Source organism: Prunus mume, linkage group LG2 (genome assembly GCF_029339155.1).
Source record: "Prunus mume cultivar Tortuosa linkage group LG2, ASM2933915v1, whole genome shotgun sequence".
NCBI lineage: Eukaryota > Viridiplantae > Streptophyta > Magnoliopsida > Rosales > Rosaceae > Prunus > Prunus mume.
Window position 1 is genome coordinate 29,243,923 of NC_142699.1, and position 19,412 is coordinate 29,263,334.

At 36.2% G+C, this 19,412-nt stretch overlaps 1 protein-coding gene, 1 long non-coding RNA gene and 1 pseudogene across 6 annotated transcripts; 1 reads left to right on the forward strand and 2 right to left on the reverse strand.

Annotated features, from left to right (window-relative positions):
* Nucleotides 1–1,409: 1,409 nt before the first annotated feature.
* LOC103323868 (putative disease resistance protein At1g50180) lies at nt 1,410–4,702 on the reverse strand (annotated as a pseudogene). Its single transcript, XR_016123563.1, has 3 exons — nt 4,669–4,702; nt 3,647–4,591; nt 1,410–3,223 (listed from the first exon to the last, which is right to left on the reverse strand). The product of XR_016123563.1 is annotated as a putative disease resistance protein At1g50180 (transcript).
* Nucleotides 4,703–4,707: 5 nt separating this feature from the next.
* Nucleotides 4,708–10,520, reverse strand: LOC103323777 (putative disease resistance protein At1g50180). 4 transcript variants are annotated; one of them, XR_016124637.1, is made up of 5 exons: nt 10,381–10,520; nt 8,654–10,299; nt 6,407–8,191; nt 5,692–5,864; nt 4,708–5,523 (listed from the first exon to the last, which is right to left on the reverse strand). XR_016124637.1 is itself a non-coding variant. In XM_089047173.1 (4 exons), exons 2-3 carry the CDS (start codon nt 9,702–9,704, stop codon nt 6,414–6,416), a joined length of 2,829 nt encoding a protein of 942 aa, XP_088903299.1. In that variant the 5' UTR covers nt 9,705–10,299; nt 10,381–10,520; the 3' UTR covers nt 5,573–5,854; nt 6,407–6,413. The 4 variants fall into 4 exon arrangements, 3 of the variants coding, with proteins under 3 accessions (XP_088903299.1, XP_088903298.1, XP_088903297.1); XM_089047173.1 differs by lacking the exon at nt 4,708–5,523 and having other exon boundaries at nt 5,573–5,854; XM_089047172.1 differs by lacking the exon at nt 4,708–5,523 and having other exon boundaries at nt 5,573–5,860.
* Nucleotides 10,521–11,062: 542 nt separating this feature from the next.
* Nucleotides 11,063–12,590, forward strand: LOC148919999 (uncharacterized). Its single transcript, XR_016124638.1, has 3 exons — nt 11,063–11,167; nt 11,810–11,872; nt 12,480–12,590. It is a non-coding gene; the product is annotated as an uncharacterized LOC148919999 (long non-coding RNA).
* The last annotated feature ends 6,822 nt before the right edge of the window (nt 12,591–19,412 follow it).

Here is a 19,412-nt window from a genome sequence, read left to right on the forward strand (position 1 = left end):
GTCCTCCTTGAGACCACAATTATACAATTGTAACTTGGTGAGGTTTGGATAGTTGTGAAGCTCTTTCGGTAATTCTGCGATTGACCAATCCAACCTCAATTTGTATATACCTCGACAGCTTGATACTATTTCCACAGCTTGCTCTTCACCGCTATTCATTTTTTTATCCACAATTAGAGATCGGATACGGTTAAGTGTGCTGCCTGTAGATTTTAAGATTTCCTCTAGATTTTGCAAAGAGCTTGACACTCTTATTCTCAGTTTTCTAAGATTGGTTAATCTACCAACATCTTTCAAATCACAATACTCACTTGAAGGTTATATAAGGTCTGTAGATGGCCAAGAGTAGACAGCTTCACTTACCCCTTGCTTAATTGTTTCATCTTCATTATCACATTTTGAAACATTTTGATGGGGGATGGGGGAAACATACTAAATTACCTAGGGATGAGGGAAACATTTTGATACGGCTATCATTCACACTTAGAAACCTTAAGTGTACCATATTTCCAATTTCACTTGGCAAATCTACTTCTACATTATAAAGACATTCAACCTTCAAAACTCTAAGCACTTTGAAATCCTTCAACGGAGATAGTAATCCTTTTTCACCTTTTGGAATCCATTCTCTTGGGCCAAAGAATAATAGAGACCTTACGTGACCATTTGTTTCATCTCTTGATGAAACCAACTTATCTGCGTTCTCATCCAAGTAAATTGCAGGTCTTCGAATTTTCCCCAATTGTGCTACCTCGGCTACCATAGAAGAAGTATTTTCTTGCAAAGAATAGTTCATCTGGAGAAAGCTTTCCTCTTTTGCCTTTAACAAACACATGTGTTGTACAAGATCATGGATTCGACAACCTATAATTGTCCTAGTTGAACCACTTTTTTCCATTTGAACCAAACACCTTTCCACTAACTCACTTAAGCAATCACGTGCTATATCCTCCATTGTTTCCCTCGAACCATGTCCTTGTTGTCTCAAGGAGATAAGACCTTCTGCCACCCATAACTTAGTCAATTCGCTCACTACAAACTCAGAGTCTTCAGCATAATGACCTAAATGTAAAAAACATGGTTTTAAGTAATACGGTAGGTCTTTATAACTCAATACCAAAACCCATGATGCACCTTCATATTCTTCTTCATGACCTATCCCTCTCCTTATGTATTCATGAACATTCTCATGCAATCTCTCCCACTCTCTAATGGTGTTTTTTCTTGCTAGAACTCCAGTAAGCACAATAATGGCTAATGGCAAACCTGCACAGTGTCGAAGCATTTTCATTCCTAATTCTCTCTTCTTTGTGAAAATTCCCAAATCTGAAAAGTAAGAAAGAAATAAAAATCAAATACATTCTTGTAGTATGAGTAATTGCCGTGCATATCCTTACTCGAATGATTAAAAATTAAAATTGTGAAATTCCAAAATTTACTAATATCCTTTGTCTTATTATAAGTTTGGATTTTATAACACATGCCGAATGGAAAACATTCAAAATTAAATCTAGACCAGCACAAAAAAGTTTGGGATATGTTTGGATTGAAGAGAAGGGTTGGGATAAATCATCTGCTAGCTAACAAATGTGTGACCAAGTAAGGCAGTTTATAAAATTGCAACTGCCACATGTATTTTTTCCCCAAAAATTGGTACATGAGTGACAATATGAAAAAATTGTAAAGGGTTATCCCAACAATGAATGAAAAAAGAAAAAACACGAGGTCTGTTAGAATGCGCTGCACAAGCTTGGGGTTTTCTAGGGATTTCACGATTTTCTTACTCTTCGTTGTGCTATTGCTGTCCCACCGTCCGTGGTGGGGATGGGATATTTGAGTTTGTGTTCGAGGCTGGTGGAGGCTCATAGGAGGGCTTGGTTGCTGGAGAGACGCGTGCTCGTACCTGGGTGATGTTGGATGTTGGTGGAATAGAGTCTGTTGTGCTTCCTCCTAATTTGTATATATGCCGACAGCTTGATACTATTTGAATAGCTTGCTCTCCACAGCTATTGTTGTCCACCAACACCAATAAAGACCGGATACGGTTCAGCATGCTACCTATAGATTTTAAGATTTCCTCCAAATTTTGCAAAGAGCTTGACATCCTTATACTCAGTTTTCTAAGATTGGTTAATCTACCAACATCTTTCAAATCACAATACTCACTTGAAAGGTAATCTAAGGTTTGTAGATGGCCAAGAGTAGATAGCTCCAGCCTACCCTTTGCTCCGTACCCCCAGGGTAAATATAAATGTCTTAATTGCTTCATCTTCATTATCACATTTGGGATGACCATGTCAATACTCCAAACATGAAAATTAAGAGTTTGCAAGCATACTAAATTACCTAGGGATGGCAGAAACCTTTTTATTGTGCTACCCATCACACTTAGAAACCTTAAGTGTACCATATGTCCAATTTCACTCGGCAACTCAACTTCTACTTGATTAAGATATTCAACCTTCAAAACTCTAAGCATTTTGAAATCCTTCAACGGAGATAGTAATACTTTTTCATTTTTTGCCATCCATTCTTCTAGGCCAACGAATAATAGAGACCTTATGTGCTCATTTGTTTCATCTCTTGAAGAAACCAACCTATCTGCCTTCTCATCCAAGTAAATTGCAAGTCTTCGAATTTTCCCCAATTGTGCTGCCTTGGCCACCACAGAAGAAGTATTTTCTTGCAAAAAATAGTTAATCTGGAGAAAGCTTTCATTTCCTGCCTTTAACAAACACATGTCTCGTACAAGATCATGGATTCGACAATATTTAATTGTCCCAATTGAACCACTTGTTCCCACTTGAACCAAACACCTTTCCACCAACTCACTTAAGCAATCACGTGATATATCCTCCATTGTTTTCTCCGAACCATGTCTTTGTCGTTTCAAGGAGATAAGACCTTCTGCCACCCATAACTTAGTCAATGTGCTTACTAAAATAATACAATCTTCGGGATACTGACCTAAATATAAAAAAACATGGTTTTAAGTAATAAGGTAGGTCATCATAACTCAATGCCAACACTCGTGATACACCTTCATATTCTTCTTCATGTATGATGCCTCTGCTTATGTATTCATGAACATTCTCATGCACTCTCTCCCACTCTCTAATTGTGTTTTTTCTTACTAGAACTCCAGCAAACACAATAATGGCTAATGGCAAACCTGCACAGTATCGAAGCATCTTCATTCCTAAGTCTCTGTACATTCCCAAGTCTGAAAAATAGGAAGAAAAAAAAAATCAAATACGGACTTGTAGTATGAGCAGTCATAGTGGATATTCCTTGCTCGAATGATTTAAAATTAAAATTCTGAAATCCCAAAATTTACTAATATTCTTTATCTTGTTATAAGTTTGGATTTTATAATACATGCCAAATGGAAAACAATTATAAATTAAATTAAATTGTGTTGGATATTCCTTGCACCAACAGAAAAAACGAATGGGATATTGTTGGATTGAAGAGAAGGCTGGGAAAAGATTTTGAATTAGCTAAAATTGTCCTGATTATTATTTGCAGTTGCGCAAGATAAATTGCCATCCATCTTGCTACCTAACAAATGTGTGACCAAGTAAGGCAGTTTATAAAATTGTAAAGAGTAATCCCAACAATGATTGAAGATAGGGTGAGAAAATACCGATTTCAGCCCTTGCAGGTATTGCTTTCTTCACAAGTAGTTCCCAACTCTCATTCTCATTGAGTGGCTGGAGTTTGTGGAGAAAAACATTTCTATTTGGGAGCGAAGCTACTGCTTGATTCCGTGTAGTAAGCAGTATTGTGCTCTCTGTTTCCACATTTGGAAATGCAACCTTCAAAAGATTCCATGTCTCGATACTCCAAATGTCATCAAGAATCACCAAACATCTCATTTCTTTCATGACAAGAAAAAGCTTCTTTGCTATTTCATCATAAGTCATTTCCTTAATTTCTTGTTTTTGTTCCTTGGTAGCAGAAATCAGTTTAAACAGAATTCCTTCCCAAACATTTCTGACTTGAAAACGTTGAGATACACAGACCCAAGCAAAACTATGAAAATGCTGCCTTACTTTTTTGTGATGATAAAGCTGTCTTGCAAGGGTGGTCTTCCCTAAACCGCCCATCCCCCAAATAGATACAACTTGATGACGATTTTCATCTTTCACTAAATTCATTACCAATCCTTCTACGTTGTTCTCTAACCCAACAACATCACGTTCAACAACATGAGAATAACTTCGCCTAAGTAGTCCTTGCCTCTCATGCAATTGCATGGAAGATTCACCACCACCGCTGTCCCTGTCCCTTATTTCCTTTATGTTATAACTCTGCAAACTCAATCTCAACGCCGAAATTTTGGTAGTGATATTCTCAATTTCTTCCCCAATCCTGTGAACATCAACCCCTTCCTTGAAGATGCAGGCAAATCTTCTCAAAACATTCTTCACACCTCTTTTCTTCTTGGAAACCACTTTCAAGCCATAAGTTTGGATGACATCCTCCAAATCATAAGCAGCATCTCTAATCTTGGCAACCCAAATACGGACTGTTTCATCTTGTCCTTGTCTTGCATCTGCATCTTTGAGGAAGCCTGCATCAATTGTAGCTCAGTTTGTGCGACCTCAACTTGATGGCTGACTCCAGACAAGAACTTGGCTTCCTGAATGGTGAAGTCTATTACACTTTCGAGCACAAAGGAAACAACTGCCTCAGCCATTCTCTCTACTACTTACTCGCTCTTCGCCAAGACGAAAACAACAACTAAACCTCCAGATCTAATTTGCAGATTGATCTAATTTGCAGCCAATTGGTTCAATTTGAACCCAACAAGAACTCATCAACTTTGTCGTTTTCTGACTACCTTGTTCTAAAATATAATGTAATGCAAGATGTAGTAGGTGACACCTTGTTCTAAAATATAATGTAATGCAGGCTGTAGTAGGTGAACCAGAATTAGTTCTAGATTGATTTAGCAATTTCTATCTGTCTAAATAATCGTCCCAACATCTCTCAAAAAATAATAGTCAACATTGGCGTTTGCTGACCACCTTCCTCATCAATTATATATATTTGTGCAACCACTTGTATCGCACACACCAGACAACCTTCAGGAATCTTCAAATAAATTATTTTTCCATAATTGGGGCAAGTTGTATAATTTAATCACTATTTATCTACAGACGTGAGAGAGAATCTGAGGCATAAAAGTGAAGGAACAACTTTTATGATCAACACTCGTTTTCAGGTAGCAACCAATTGAAAAAGTGAATCTATAATGTAGAGGTGAAGCAGCTATTTCCTTTGGTTGCATTTTAACGAGAGCAGGAGAAGTGAAGGTAGGAATCTAGGATTGCCTCAATGCTGTTTGTTTTCTTCAAACGCTCGATGACTTAGAAGTGAAGGTAGGAATCTAGGTAGAACATATACGCATGCAAGTCTCTTCTCTCTGCTCCCAAGTCCCATCCAATAGCCTCCTTTCCTTAGTCTCTTCTGCTTGGTCCAAATTGAAGAGATAGGATTCATGCGAACTCCAGCCTCCTAATTTTATTCAAATATAAAATTATATCATATGGCACATGGTACCAAGTTGAGAATGCTAACCGTGAAATAAACAAAGGCATGATGCACACAGGCTCAAATATTCATAATTGAAAACATACATGAAAGAGGAATACAAGGTTTCATTGAGGAAATTATAATACATACAATAACTTCACTAGACCCAAAAACTTGTAACGAACTTTGAACTACTTGACCACATCTTTGCTCCTCTTGATTTTCACAGAGCATTTCTTTCTTCTCCAGGTAAGTTCAGCTTCGCACGTGCTCGCTCTGCTACAGAGCTTCGACATACTCAGTTCCTTCCTACCTGCAGCTAGCTACCATAACACAAATTCAGCAGTTTACTTGACTTGGACCCAAAAAAATAAATAAATAAATCCAATGGTGGTGTATCTTTACAAGCCTTGAAGAAGGATATACTAGGAAATTATTTTTAAAATTTATGGAGACAAATACTTCTTATAAGATTCCCATGGAACTACGAAAACTTGAATTCAGAATGCGATGGAATTATAAATGGTCGATAAACAAGGAAAACTAGATGTAAAGAGGTAATGGTACAACAACAAAAAAGCAAAAAAATATGGAAATTGGGAATTGATAAGGCTCATGAGTCAAGACTCACAAGCAAAAAATGAACAGAGAAAACAAATCAAATATTATTATAAGATATTTGGACTCACAAGCACAAGCAAAAAGCAATAAAAATGGAGAAAGAAAATATAGCTAAACAAGGGAGCCCATATTCTGTTGGCTTTTCTACTTTAATATTCTCTCGCTGCTTCATTTTTTAACTAATAAACACAAACCAAACCACTCATTTCGCTTTAAAATTTAAAAATTAAAAGAAAGAAATTACCTTGCCATCATTGCATCGGTGGTGGTTCGTAGCTGGATGGTTCTCCAATTACATGGGAAGGTACATGTTGAATTTTATAGAAATCCTCTCCATCTTCCTCAATCCGACGGTGGAGTTCTCTAGACATCCATCTAATGGTTAATTCCCTGAGATTAGTAAGATATCTCAGCCCATCTGGAAGTGTCATCAATCCCATGGAATACTCGATCGTCAATCGACAGAGACTAGGCATGGCTCCTTCCTCTACCTTCCACTCTGTTATTTTGTGCATACCAAAAACATCAAGAAATTGAAGAGAAGGAAATCCTTCTTTGGAGAAAACCAGTATCTTTGTATTCTCCTCAAAAACATTTCCTAAAAGCTTCAAAATTGTTATGTTTGGCAGCTTCTCTAGTATTCCCATTTCGTCCTCCTTGAGACCACACCCATTCAATTGTAACTTGGTGAGGTTTGGATAGTTGTGGAGCTCTTTCGGTAATTCTGTGATTGGCCCTTCCAACTTCAATTTGTATATATGCCGACAGCTTGATACTATTTGCATAGCTTGCTCTTTACCACTATTCATTTTGTTCTCCACAGTTAGAGACCGGATACAGTTAAGCACGCTACCTGTAGATTTTAAGATTTCCTCCAAATTTTGCAAAGAGCTTGACACTCTTATTTTCAGTTTTCTAAGATTGTTTAATCTAACAACATCTTTCAAATCACAATACTCACTTGAAAGGTAATATAAGGTCTGTAGATGGCTAAGAGTAGACAGCTCTAGGGTACCCTTTACTGTGTAACCAAAGGGTAAATATAAATGTCTTAATTGTTTCATCTTCATAATCACATTTGGGATGACCATGACGAAATAAATTGGAACACGAAAATCAAGAGTTTGCAGGCATACTAAATTACCTAGGGATGGCGGAAAACTTTTTATCTTGCTATTACTCACACTTAGAAATCTTAAGTGTACCATATTTCCAATTTCACTTGGCAACTCTACTTCTACTTCATCAAGACCTTCAACCTTCAAAACTCTAAGCACTTTGAAATCCTTCAACTGTGATAGTAATCCTTTTTCACTTTTTGCCATCCATTCTTCTAGGCCAAAGAATAATAGAGACCGTACGTGCCTATTTGTTTCATCTCTTGAAGAAACTAACCTATCCGCATTCTTATCCAAGTAAATTGCATGTCTTCGAATTTTCCCCAATTGTGCTTCCTCGGCTGCCACAACAGAAGTATTTTCTTGCAAAGAATTGTTAATCTGGAGAAAGCTTTCCTCTTTTGCCTTTAACAAACACATGTCTCGTACAAGATCATGGATTCGGCAACCTTTAATTGTTCCAGTTGAACCACTTGTTCCCACTTGAACCAAACACCTTTCCACCAACTCACTTAACCAATCACGTGCTATATCCTCCATTGTTTCCCTCGAACCATGTCTTTGTTGTCTTAAGGAGATAAGACCTTCTGCCACCCATAACTTAGTCAATTCGCTCACCAAAAACTCAGAGTCTTCAGGATAATGACCTATATATAAAAAACATGGTTTTAAGTAATACGGTAGGTCATCATAGCTCAATGCCAAAACCCATGATGCACCTTCATATTCTTCTTCATGACCTATCCCTCTCCTTATGTATTCATTAACATTCTCATGCACTCTCTCCCACTCTCTAACGGTGTTTTTTCTTGCTAGAACTCCGGCAAGCACAATAATGGCTAATGGCAAGCCTGCACAGTGTCGAATCATTTTCATTCCTAATTCTCTCTTCTTTGTGAAAATTCCCAAATCTGAAAAATAAGAAAGAAATAAAAATCAAATACATTCTTGTAGTATGAGCAATTGTCGTGCATATCCTTACTCGAATGATTAAAAATTAAAATTGTGAAATTCCCAAATTTACTAATATCCTTTGTCTTATTATAAGTTTGGATTTTATAATTAAATCTGGAAAACATTCAAAATTAAATCTGGACCAGCAGAAAAATGTTTGGGATATGTTTGGATTGAAGAGAAGGTTGGGAGAAAATTTTGAATTGTGTAGCATTGTCCTGATTATTATTTGCAATTGCATAAGACAAATGTGTGACCAAGTAAGGCAGTTTGACAATATTAAAAAATTGTAAAGGGAAATCCCAACAATGAATGAAAAAAACACTACATAAGTTGTGTCATATGCAATGTAATGGTTTCTATGTGGCTTGCAATGTAACTAAGAACCTGGAAAAGAAAAGAGCATGGGTGAGAATTACCGATATCAGCCCTTCCAGATATTGCTATCTTCTCAAATAGTTCCCAGCTCTTTTTCTCATTTAGTGCCTGGAGTTCGTGGAGAAAAGCATTTCTATTCGGGGGCAAAGCTACTGCTTGATTGCGTGTTGTAAGCAATATTGTGCTCTCTGTTTTCACATTTGGAAATGCATCCTTCAAAAGATTCCATGTCTCGATTCTCCATATGTCATCAAGTACCACCAAACATCTCATTTCTTGCAGAACAAGGAAAAGCTTCTTTGCTATTTCATCATCTGTCATGTCCTTAATTTCTTGTTTTTGTTCCATGGTAGCAGAAATGAGTTCAATTAAAATTCCTTCCCAAACATTTCTTACTTGAAAACGTTGAGATACACAGACCCAAGCAAAACTATGAAAATGTTGCCTTACTTTTTTGTCATGATAAAGCTGTCTTGCAAGGGTGGTCTTCCCTAAACCGCCCATACCCCAAATAGATACAACTCGATGACGATTTTCATCTTTCACTAAATGCATAACCAGTTCTTCAACGTTGGACTCTAATCCAACAACATCGCGTTCAACAACATGAGAACGAGCTCTCCTTAGCCTCTCTTGCAATTGCAAGGAAGATTCACCATCACTACCGTCTCTGTCCGTTGTTAGTTCCTTTATGTTATACTTCTGCAAATTCGACCTCAACTCAGAAATTCTGGTGGTGATATTCTCAATTTCTTTCCCAATCCTGTGAACATCAACCCCTGCCATGAAGATGCAGGCAAATCTTCTCAAAACATTCTTCACACCTCTTTTCTTCCTGGAAACCACTTTCAAGCCATAAGTTTGGATGACATCCTCCAAATCATAAGCAGCATCTCTAATCTTGGCAACCCAAATACGGACGGTTTCATCTTGTCCTTGTCTTGCATCTGCATCTTTGAGGAAGCCCTGCATCAATTGTAGCTCAGTTTGTGCGACCTCAACTTGATGGCTGACTCCAGACAAGAACTTGGCTTCCTGAATGGTGAAGTCTCTGACACTTTCGAGCACAAAGGAAACAACTCCCTCAGCCATTCTCTCTACTACTTACTCTCTCTTCGCCAAAATGAAAACAACAACTAAACCTCCAGATCTAATTTGCAGCCGATTGGTTCAATTTGAACCCAACAAGAATTCATCAACTTTGTCGTTTTCTGACCACCTTGTTCTGAAATATAATGTAATGCAAGCTGTGTAGTAGGTGACACCTTGTTCTAAAATATAATGTAATGCAAGCTGTAGTAGGTGAACCAGAATTAGTTTTAGATTGATTTAGCAATTTCTATCTGTAGCAATTTCTATCTCTCAAAAAATAATAGTCAACAATTTAATCACTTTCTCATCAATTATATATATTTGTGCAACCACTTGTATCGCACACACCAGACAACCTTCAGGAATCTTCAAATAAATTATTTTTCCATAATTGGTGCAAGTTGTATAATTTAATCACTTTCGTCTTCTTGCAAGAAAGTTGCTGTCTATTTATTTATTCAAACTGGCAAATTGTCTTGGCAAATGCAGAGCTTCTTCGGCATACTGTCTCAATGTCAAGTCCAAGCTGCAGCTACCACAACACCCGTTGCATATAAGCCAGGTGAGGCTCTTAGATCACTTACATTAGGAAGACCTGAATTTAGTAAAGAAAAAGAAAAAAAATTACAAAGTTGTGTAAGCAACTAACAACAATCATTAGATCACTAAATGGTACCTGTAGTACGAATGCTGTCCCCAACTGGATGTTCAAAATCATCAGAATAGCAGGCTCCCTTCATCTCTAACATAAAGTAGTCAAGCATCTGATAGATCTAATTAGAACAAGGATAGATCCCTTCTTTCTTTTTTGACTGAATCAACCCATCTTGAGACTCATCTCCCTTGTTAACGTTCTTTCTACTCAGTAGTGGACTTTGATATCTTATTTTCTGTGTTATGGTTGCTGCAGTTGACATTTTCTCCAGCTCTGAGCAGGGAATTTCGACCGTACAAACCGGATCCAGCTTCACTACTGCATATATGTTCAGCTTGGGAAGTTAAACCCAGTGAAATAATGATGGTTGGAGATTCCCTTCACTACAAGAAAAGAGATTAGTAGTGACCAATTTTCTTGTGACCAAATGAATACTGGTCACAAATACAGTAAATTTAATGACTAATAATACTCTATGGTCACTAAAATGATGGCATCTAATTTTTAATGACTAAATTTTCTAACCAGTATTTAAATTAGTCACTGAAAACAACTTAAATTATGTTATTAGTGACGAACATGAACACATATATGCCAAGGTAGCCTTCCTCCTCTTATTTGATACATCAGTGACGTCCCCTTTTTTAAACCTTTTTTTTTTTTGGTCAAAACAAGGAGAGTACTGCATCAAATAGAGGAAAAAAAAAAAGATAGAGCGAGACCAGAGCAAAATCAGAGCGAGCGAGACCAGCGCGAGATCAGAGCGAGCTAGGTTTTCGTTTGTTACTCAGGCAGAGCTTGATTTTAGGTTCAATTTTGATTTCTCTTTCAATTTCGATTAGTTTTACCGCATGAAAAAGATTGTTACTCTGGGGTTCAGTTGTATTCTCTTATTGTTTTGCTTTTGTTTATGATTTGTATTAAAATCTGATTTTGATTTCATGTTTGAACACATCTTTCTGAAACTGAGCAACGGAGCAATGATTTAAGGTTTCAAAGACAAAGATATGGAAAATTGGGGAAATTGGAGAGCAAAGGAGCGGCTCTTAGTTAATTCTTGTTAATTAGTTTATTTGTAGTAGAAGTGCTGCTGGATTGTAGATTTTTTACATTAAATTTAAGCGAAATTGTTTACTTGACATTTGGATTCAGATTTGCATAAAAACTGGAGGAAACTAGCCTATGAGGGATTTTGCATATGTTCGTCATTGGTATATGTGATATCAATTTGGTTTTACTTTTTATCATATCTACTATTTCCATCGATGTTTCTTATGATATTATATTGGTCTAGAAAGCACATTGGTTACTGTTTTGGAAAGGATCTTTAAGACAAGATATGGTACTTCTCTCATCCAAGTATATGACATGCCTTTGTTTCTTGGATGTATGTATTATGTGTCTCCTGGGATATAGTTTTCTTAAACATTTCTCTTTGTTCTTACTTCAGCTTTTCATACAATTTGATCTAGCAGCAGAATCTCGAGAAGTCATATCTTCAGCAATTAAAATGGTATGCATAAAAATTGCTTATGCTTCTTTTAATTTACTTTGAGAGGGATGAATGATATTGCTTCTAATTAGGAAAACTACTGCTTTATTTGGCATATTGTAGGCTTATACAGAGGTCTAGTTTGAGTACGTAAAGAACACTTATTTAATACAATATAAAGGTAAAATGCAAATCGAATACTAGAAATGAGTAAAGAAAAGTAAATGAAATGAAACAAAACAAAAACCAAAGATAAACACAATCAACATTTTGAATCATTATTGTATCGCCACTTTATCACCAGGTGTTCACCCGTTTTATATTTGTTCATGTGATAGTAAGGTAAAGTTCCCCATTGTCTTGAAAACTATTGACTGGTCAACAAGTCAACTTTCTTTTGTGTGTGAGCGTGACATTGTTAGCAATAAAACCCTAGCAGACTTTATTAAAAATAGATAACTTGCGCCCAAGTTACTGATTTCTAAACAAGCGATTGTGAATTTGGGTGATGAATATCTCCCAAGTAAGTTCTTTTCTTTGCCTCGGGACATTGGTGAGGACTTCACAATTTTTCACAGTACAAAGCGATAGTTCGCGTAATAAATGACAAGAAAGTAAATCGTTTCAGGCATAATCGCATTTTACAAAGCTCAAAAAGGAAAGACCAACTCTAAAAAAGGACAAAAGAATTTTGGACTTCAATTTCTGCTTGGGTAGCTACTTTTGATCTGGCCTGTATCTGGATCGACTATCAACACCTTCAAGCTGTATCAAGTTTCAGCTATAAATTGATACCAACATTCGAGTTTGGCAGAGCTTTAATCTATTTCAAGCCATGAAAGGATTTTTGAGCACGGGTAGAATTGGAACCTCTTCACTCTGCAGAGCGCATGTCATTGGATTCGATGATTACTAAGCCGAACCGCACTATAGTATATGTTCTGCTTGATTGTGGCTCTCCATAAATTTATTGAGGTTTTCATATTTGTAAAAACTGAACTCGCTTGATTCGACTTAAGCTGTCAACTAAATTTGTAACGAGAGAAATCTCGCTTGTATGACTATTTCACTGAAGTGAATCGACTCTAGAGATTCCTGAATTCTAGCCGACTTGTTTGTTGTGGCTCAATGAGCTTTGGTTGCTTCAGTGTTTTGAAGGTTTTTTGAGATCAAGTGATCATTTTGAGTTTTTTATTTTGATTGATTTTTTAGCTGTCATTTAATCTGTTCACCTTTTCTCATATTTATAGAAAATGCTGGAGTGGGATTTCTATTCTTTTAATAATGGGCAACAGATTTTCTAAAAACAAGATCTTTCCTTTTAAATGTCAAAGAAAAGGGGAATTTTATCTATTCTGGCAGACAAACCATCAACAGTTAGTTCATTATGGTGATCACTCCTCTATTTTTTGAAAGAAAACCTAATCCTTTTTTGACTTTTCACTCCTAAGAGTTCAATATGTCGTGATGGTTAGCTTGATATTCTAAATGAACAACTCCATGCACCCTACTTATCTCTTTAGAAAATGTAGTATGCTTATCCCTTGGAAATGATGCTTGTCCTGATGCAGAATTTATATAGAAAGGGATTTTGATCTTCTTTTGACTGAAAAGACTGGAGACATCTTCCTCTTTTTAAGACCAGGCTTCATTAACTCCTTATCAACTCTCTTGTGATAGTTGAAATGTTGACTTTTTCAAAGTCAGGTAGTCATGTGGGTTTCTCTGTGAATAGGTTTCTCTTTGTACTCTGGGCTTTGAGATCAATGGTGAGCATTTAGAAGCTAGGCCCAATCCAATTTTTCTTTAGAATTTTAACGATCTACTTGGTGGTCAATTTTTCCATTTTTATTTGGCAATTTTATTGACTTGCTTTGTGTGTTTTTTACAATTCTGCCACTTTGTAAAAGACATGGGCCTCTGATGTGGATTGGGCCCTTTTCGGAATCAAAGCCCAATCCTCTGTTATTTTCTGTTTTGTGGGCCTTGTTCCTATGAAGATGGGCTGGCGCATGGATTTCTTTTAGGCCCAAACACTAGGTATCACCCGTTTATCACGTTTATGTCAGAGAAGAATTTATGAACTTCCTCTATTTTCTAGTTTCGACCTCTGTGCCGTTTTTTGACTTGTAACTTTCCAACCGTTAATCCACAATTTATGTTTTTATATGGTTGGATTCAGCATGAAAAAATGAATAACTCATCGCGAGCCAAATATAAAAAATAGATACAAAAGTGAGCAGAATTCAGTGGAAAGAACAATCAAGATTTCAAACAACACACACACACAAAACAAAGCGGGTTTTTATTTTATTCAAGTGAACTAATTCTAATGCTTAAAATGTAACCGAACTCTAATTTAACAAGTTTAGACTATGTGATTATCAAAGTGTAAAATTAATATGTAACAAACACTAGTGTTCACCCGTTTTGATTTTAATCCTGTGATGGTAGGGAAAAGTTTCCTATTGGCTTGACAACCATTGGTGGTCAACAAGTCAACTTTTTTTTTTTTGGTGTGGCGTGCCAACGCTAGCAGTTTAAAACCCTAGCAGACTTCTAAAAATAGATAAATTGCGCCCCAAGTTATTGATTCTTTAAACAAGCAATTGTGAATTTGGGTGAGGAATATCTCCAAAGTAAGTTCTTTTCTTGCCTCAGTGGTGAGGACTTCACAATTTTCACAAGATAAAATTGGTAGTTCGCCAAAATAAATAAAAGAGGAAGACACAACGCGTTTAGGCGAATCGCCTATTGACTCAAAACGAAATGTCAACTCCAAAAAGATGCAGAACGTTGGACTTCGATTTACGCCTAGGTAGCTGCCTCTCAACCGGCCGGATTGGATGTGTCTATGTCTGGCTTGAATCGCTAACACGCTCAACTAATGAGTTTCATTGGAAATTGATACCAACATTTGAGTTTGGTAGAGCTTCAATTTATTCTGAGCCATGGAAGGCTTGTTGAGCGGGCGGGGAATTGAGACCTCTTTAGTCTAGAGAGGACAAAAGTGGATGGATTGATGGTCACTAAGTGGAGCCGCACTAAAGTACACTGCTCGCTTGACCAAGGCTTTCGTAAATTTGTTGAGGTTTTCGACTTGTAAAACTCGTACTCTGCTTGACGTGGTTTTGTGTTTAACCAAATTTGTAATGAGAGAAATCTCACTTTATAAAATTGTTTCTCTGAACTGAACTGAAACCAGAGATTTGAATTCTAGCTGATTTGTTTCTTGTGGATCAAATAGCTTTCGTTGCTTTAGGTCTGAAAGCTTTTGAGATCAGTTGATCTTCTTGAGTTTGTCAGTTGTGACTTTGAGAGTTTTTGTCTTGATTGATTTTTTTGGCTGCCCTTGATCTGTTCACCTTCTCTCATATTTGTAGGAAATGTTGGAGTGGGGTTTTAATTTTTAATAATGGGCGGCAGATCTTTCAAAAGATCTTTTCTTTTCTTAATGCCATAAAGAGGAAGTTTATTATTACAGAAAAAACCATCAACAATCAGTTTTCATGGAGGTTTTTTCCTTGCTTTTTGAAAGAAAACCAGCTCTTCTTGTTCTCTGTTTGTTCCTTGTAAAAAACACACAATCTGCCATGATGGTCAGTTTGTTTTTCCTAATGAACAACTCTCTTGCTCCCTACTTATCTCTTGAAAACGTAGCCTGCTTATCTCTTGGAAAGGTAACCTTCTTTGGTGCAGAGCTTCTCAGTATGTAAAAAGGGGATTTGATCTTTTTTCCCTGGCTGCAGAAAAATGGAGATGTCCTCCTGTAAGACTTGCATTTACTACCTCCCTATCAACTCCTCTGTGATAGTTGAAAATTTTGACTTTTCCAAAGTTAGAAAATCACGTGGGGGCTTTCTTGAGAAAAAGATATGTTGTTTTGCCTTTTTGGGATAGAGACCAAGTGGTGAGAATTTCTTAGAAGCTGGGCTTTTATCCAAAATTGTGTCAATTTTTTTAATTGCCAATAATAGTATTTTATTCTTTAGATCACGGCTATATTTGTAATTTGCTTAAAAAGGTCTGGGCTTTTCAGTTTCTTGGTTTTGACCTCTAATTCATATAGATGAAAAACCCAAAATGTTTTGTCCATGGGCCTTTTGGCAAAAAATGGGCTGGCGTGCAGAATTTTGGCCCAAACAAATAGGGTTTTCGGAATCCACCCTAAACAATCCTACTCATAGTTATGAACACTCAAGTAATGAATTCTAGACACATTGATGAAGATGTTTGCAATCAAGACCGGGTTTAGTGACTTAAGACACATTGATTCTCTCTAAGATAAGTAAAGTGCGTGTTTAGTGCTACAATACTTGTGTTTCCTACACAATCAATCTAGGTGTGTTTAGTACTTCGATTTAATCATATAAGGAAACCCATTAAGTTTGAAAAGAATATGAACATCACAAGAACACTAATAGTATGGTGTTTACATTAGGCATTATCAAGAAACCAATTCATGAATGATTCTTACTTCATCCATGAGTTGCTTAGGAAAACATTAAGATATATATAATCCCAACAATCTCAAGAAACATGGTTTCAAGGGTGATTAATCAAAGAAACATACATCAATGATAGATTAATTTAGTGAAGAGGAATTCATCAACAACATCTAGAAATCCATAAACTCAAGGATCAAAATAATAGAGTATTCATGTTTAGGGCTTCAACCTAAGCCATAGCTATGGAGTTTAGTTTCTCATACTTATTACAAACACATATTCAAAATATAACTAGAAAGAGTTTACAGATTTTGTAGAGATGAAGGCACAAAAGCATTCAATGGTGGAACAGTTCTCCTCCTTTGTAGCCTCCTTGCTTGCCTGCTGCCCTTTTGCTCATTTCTTTGAATTTTAACACCTTAAGAGTGATCCAAATAGCTAGAATGAGATCCCAAATCACCTAGGTAACACATTGTTACCAATGGTGTGGTAACAAGTAGAAAAGGGAGGGTGACATCCAATGGAGATAAATGTGGTCCAAACCACAATTCCAGAGTTAGGATTAATGCTGGATTGGTAGGCCGGGCTATACTTGTTCAATGAAGCTCAAATTCGGATATGTTGTATTTAACATCCATTGGAACAAGTTTCATGAAGATTTTCACCTTATCTGAGCATTTGAGCATGCTGATCCAAGGCCAAGAAGTTGACCTATGAAAATGAGCAAAAATAAAATTTATATTCAATAATGCACTTTTAGCTCATATTTCTTCCAACTAAGGTAAAACTTACAAAAACACAAAAAAGAAGTATAAATCTATAAATTGTCAAGAATTAACTCAAAACATTGGGTGAATGACATGATAAATCATGTATAAAAATGAACCCAACAATATACTGGATGATTGTTTACAATGGATAGTGCTTAAGAAATTTGATGAACAAATAACTTGTTGATATGATTACTTGAAAGTTCTAAGAAAAATACAACATAATTTGAGAGTGCATTTGAGCAATGTTTCAACTTGTTTTTTGATTTGTGTTTGATGTCTTTGTTTCTAAAACTGCCCCTTCTATTTTGAGAAGAAAATGCAGCTCAGGCAAGCTCGACTCAAAATATCCCACTCCTCAAATTCCTTGCATGTCTGATATGGCCTGGTGGTTTCTTCCTCGATCACTAATCCCAAAGCTTCCTTTTGCCTCAAATTCCGTGTGAGTTCCAAGGTTGACTTCGATCTAACCATAAAACCTCGAGTGTTCTCATGCTAGCCGAACTTGGAACTAATAGTTGCCAACGTCACCCATAATACTCGGTGATAGGATTTTAAATTTGTATAATTATTTATCTAATTAATACATATTTAGTATATGGATATATCTTATAATTAGAATGATAAGTGGCTTTAATACTTGGTGATAGGAACCACTAGCTTTCCTCTCTTATCATTTTCTTATGTAGTAAATGTGGATCAATTTTCGTATTTCAAGCCGTTTGTGTATATATACATCCATATACACTAGGGGTGGGCACGGCACGGTACGGTACAGTATTGAGCTCGTACTGCTACCGATACCGAAATTTGAATCGGTATGGTACGGTACGGTATTATGGTTTGCCAAAATTGGTACCGTCATACATCATGCCAATCAGTATCGGTACCATTTCGGTACCAAAACGATACAACTAAAAAATGAACTAATTCAATATTCAACACCAAAATAAGTGATGCCTAAGTTACAAATTCAAAGATTCAACATATTCAATATCCATCAACATATTAAATATTCAATATCCATTAACATATTCAATATCCAAATCCTAATCAACATATTCAATATCCAAATCAACCAAATCAATATTTATCCATCAACATATTCATTAAATCCAAATGGTTAAAACTCATGCATTATGGCTTACAAACCAAAAGAGTTAAACTTATGCCTTATGGCTTACAAAAAAACAAACACAATCCAAACATAAATGACAAAAGCGTTTGAGAAATTGAAAGCAAGCGAGAGAGAGAGTGAGAGAATGAAAAAAAAATTATATTTCAGTAGAGTACTATTGGTACGGTACGATATTGACCGGTATCAAAATCTTGATACCGCTACCATACCATACTCGATTGGTACGGTACGGTATGGTATCGAATATCTATCATGTTGTCATACTTAAACTAATAACATAAAGTGACAATGTATCCTCACACTGTAGTATTAATAATTGACACAAATTATTGTGCTAATCATCCAATTATAAATACCCACAAGTGTACGCATAGACTTGTAAGTACGGGGCCGATCCTACGAGGAACTGTCGGCCTATACAAAGTTGTAGTTTGAGTACATAAAGAACACTTATTTAACAAAACACAAATGTAAAATACAAATTGGAAACTAGGAATGAGTAAAGAAAAGTAAAAGAAATGAAACAAAACAAGAACCCAAAGATAAACATAATTAGCACTTTCTATCACCCCTTTATCATCGTTGTATCACCACTGCTATGTATCACCAGTTTATCACATTTTAGCAAGAGACGAATTTATGAACTTCCTTTGTTTTCCAATTTTGACCTCTGTCCCATTTTGGACCTATAACTTTCCAACCGTTAATCCAAATTTTATGTTCTTTATATGGTGGGATTCAGTATAGAAAAATAAAGAACCTAATGCAGGCCAAATATCAAAAATAGATACAAAAGTGAGCAAAATTCAATAGAAACAAACACACAATGCTTCAAACAACACACACACAAAACAGGGGGGGTGGGGTTTGATTCAAGTGAACTAATTTTAATGCTTAAAATGTAACCAAACTCAAATTTTAACAACATTGATAAAAAATGAATATCAAAATGTGGCTTACAATGGTGAGAAACACTAGGGTTTTCGGAATCCACTCTAAACCATCCTACTCAAGTTATGAACTCTAAATGTGTTGATGAAGATGTTCGCAATCAAGACTGGGTCTAGTGGCTCAAGATGCATTGATTCTCTCTAGTATAAGTAAACTCACGGGTCTAGTGCTATAATACTCGTGCTTTCCATATAATATATCAATCTAGGTATGCTTAGTACTTTGATTTAATTACATAGACTTCTTCTCCTAAG

Coding starts and splice junctions, on each gene's coding strand:
- LOC103323777 (XM_089047173.1), bottom strand. CDS start 9,704: ATGGCTGAGGGAGTTGTTTCCTTTGTGCTCGAAAGTGTCAGAGACTTC. Junction 8,192..8,653: donor ATCTGGAAGGGCTGATATCG/GTAATTCTCACC, acceptor CTTATTTTTCAG/ATTTGGGAATTTTCACAAAG.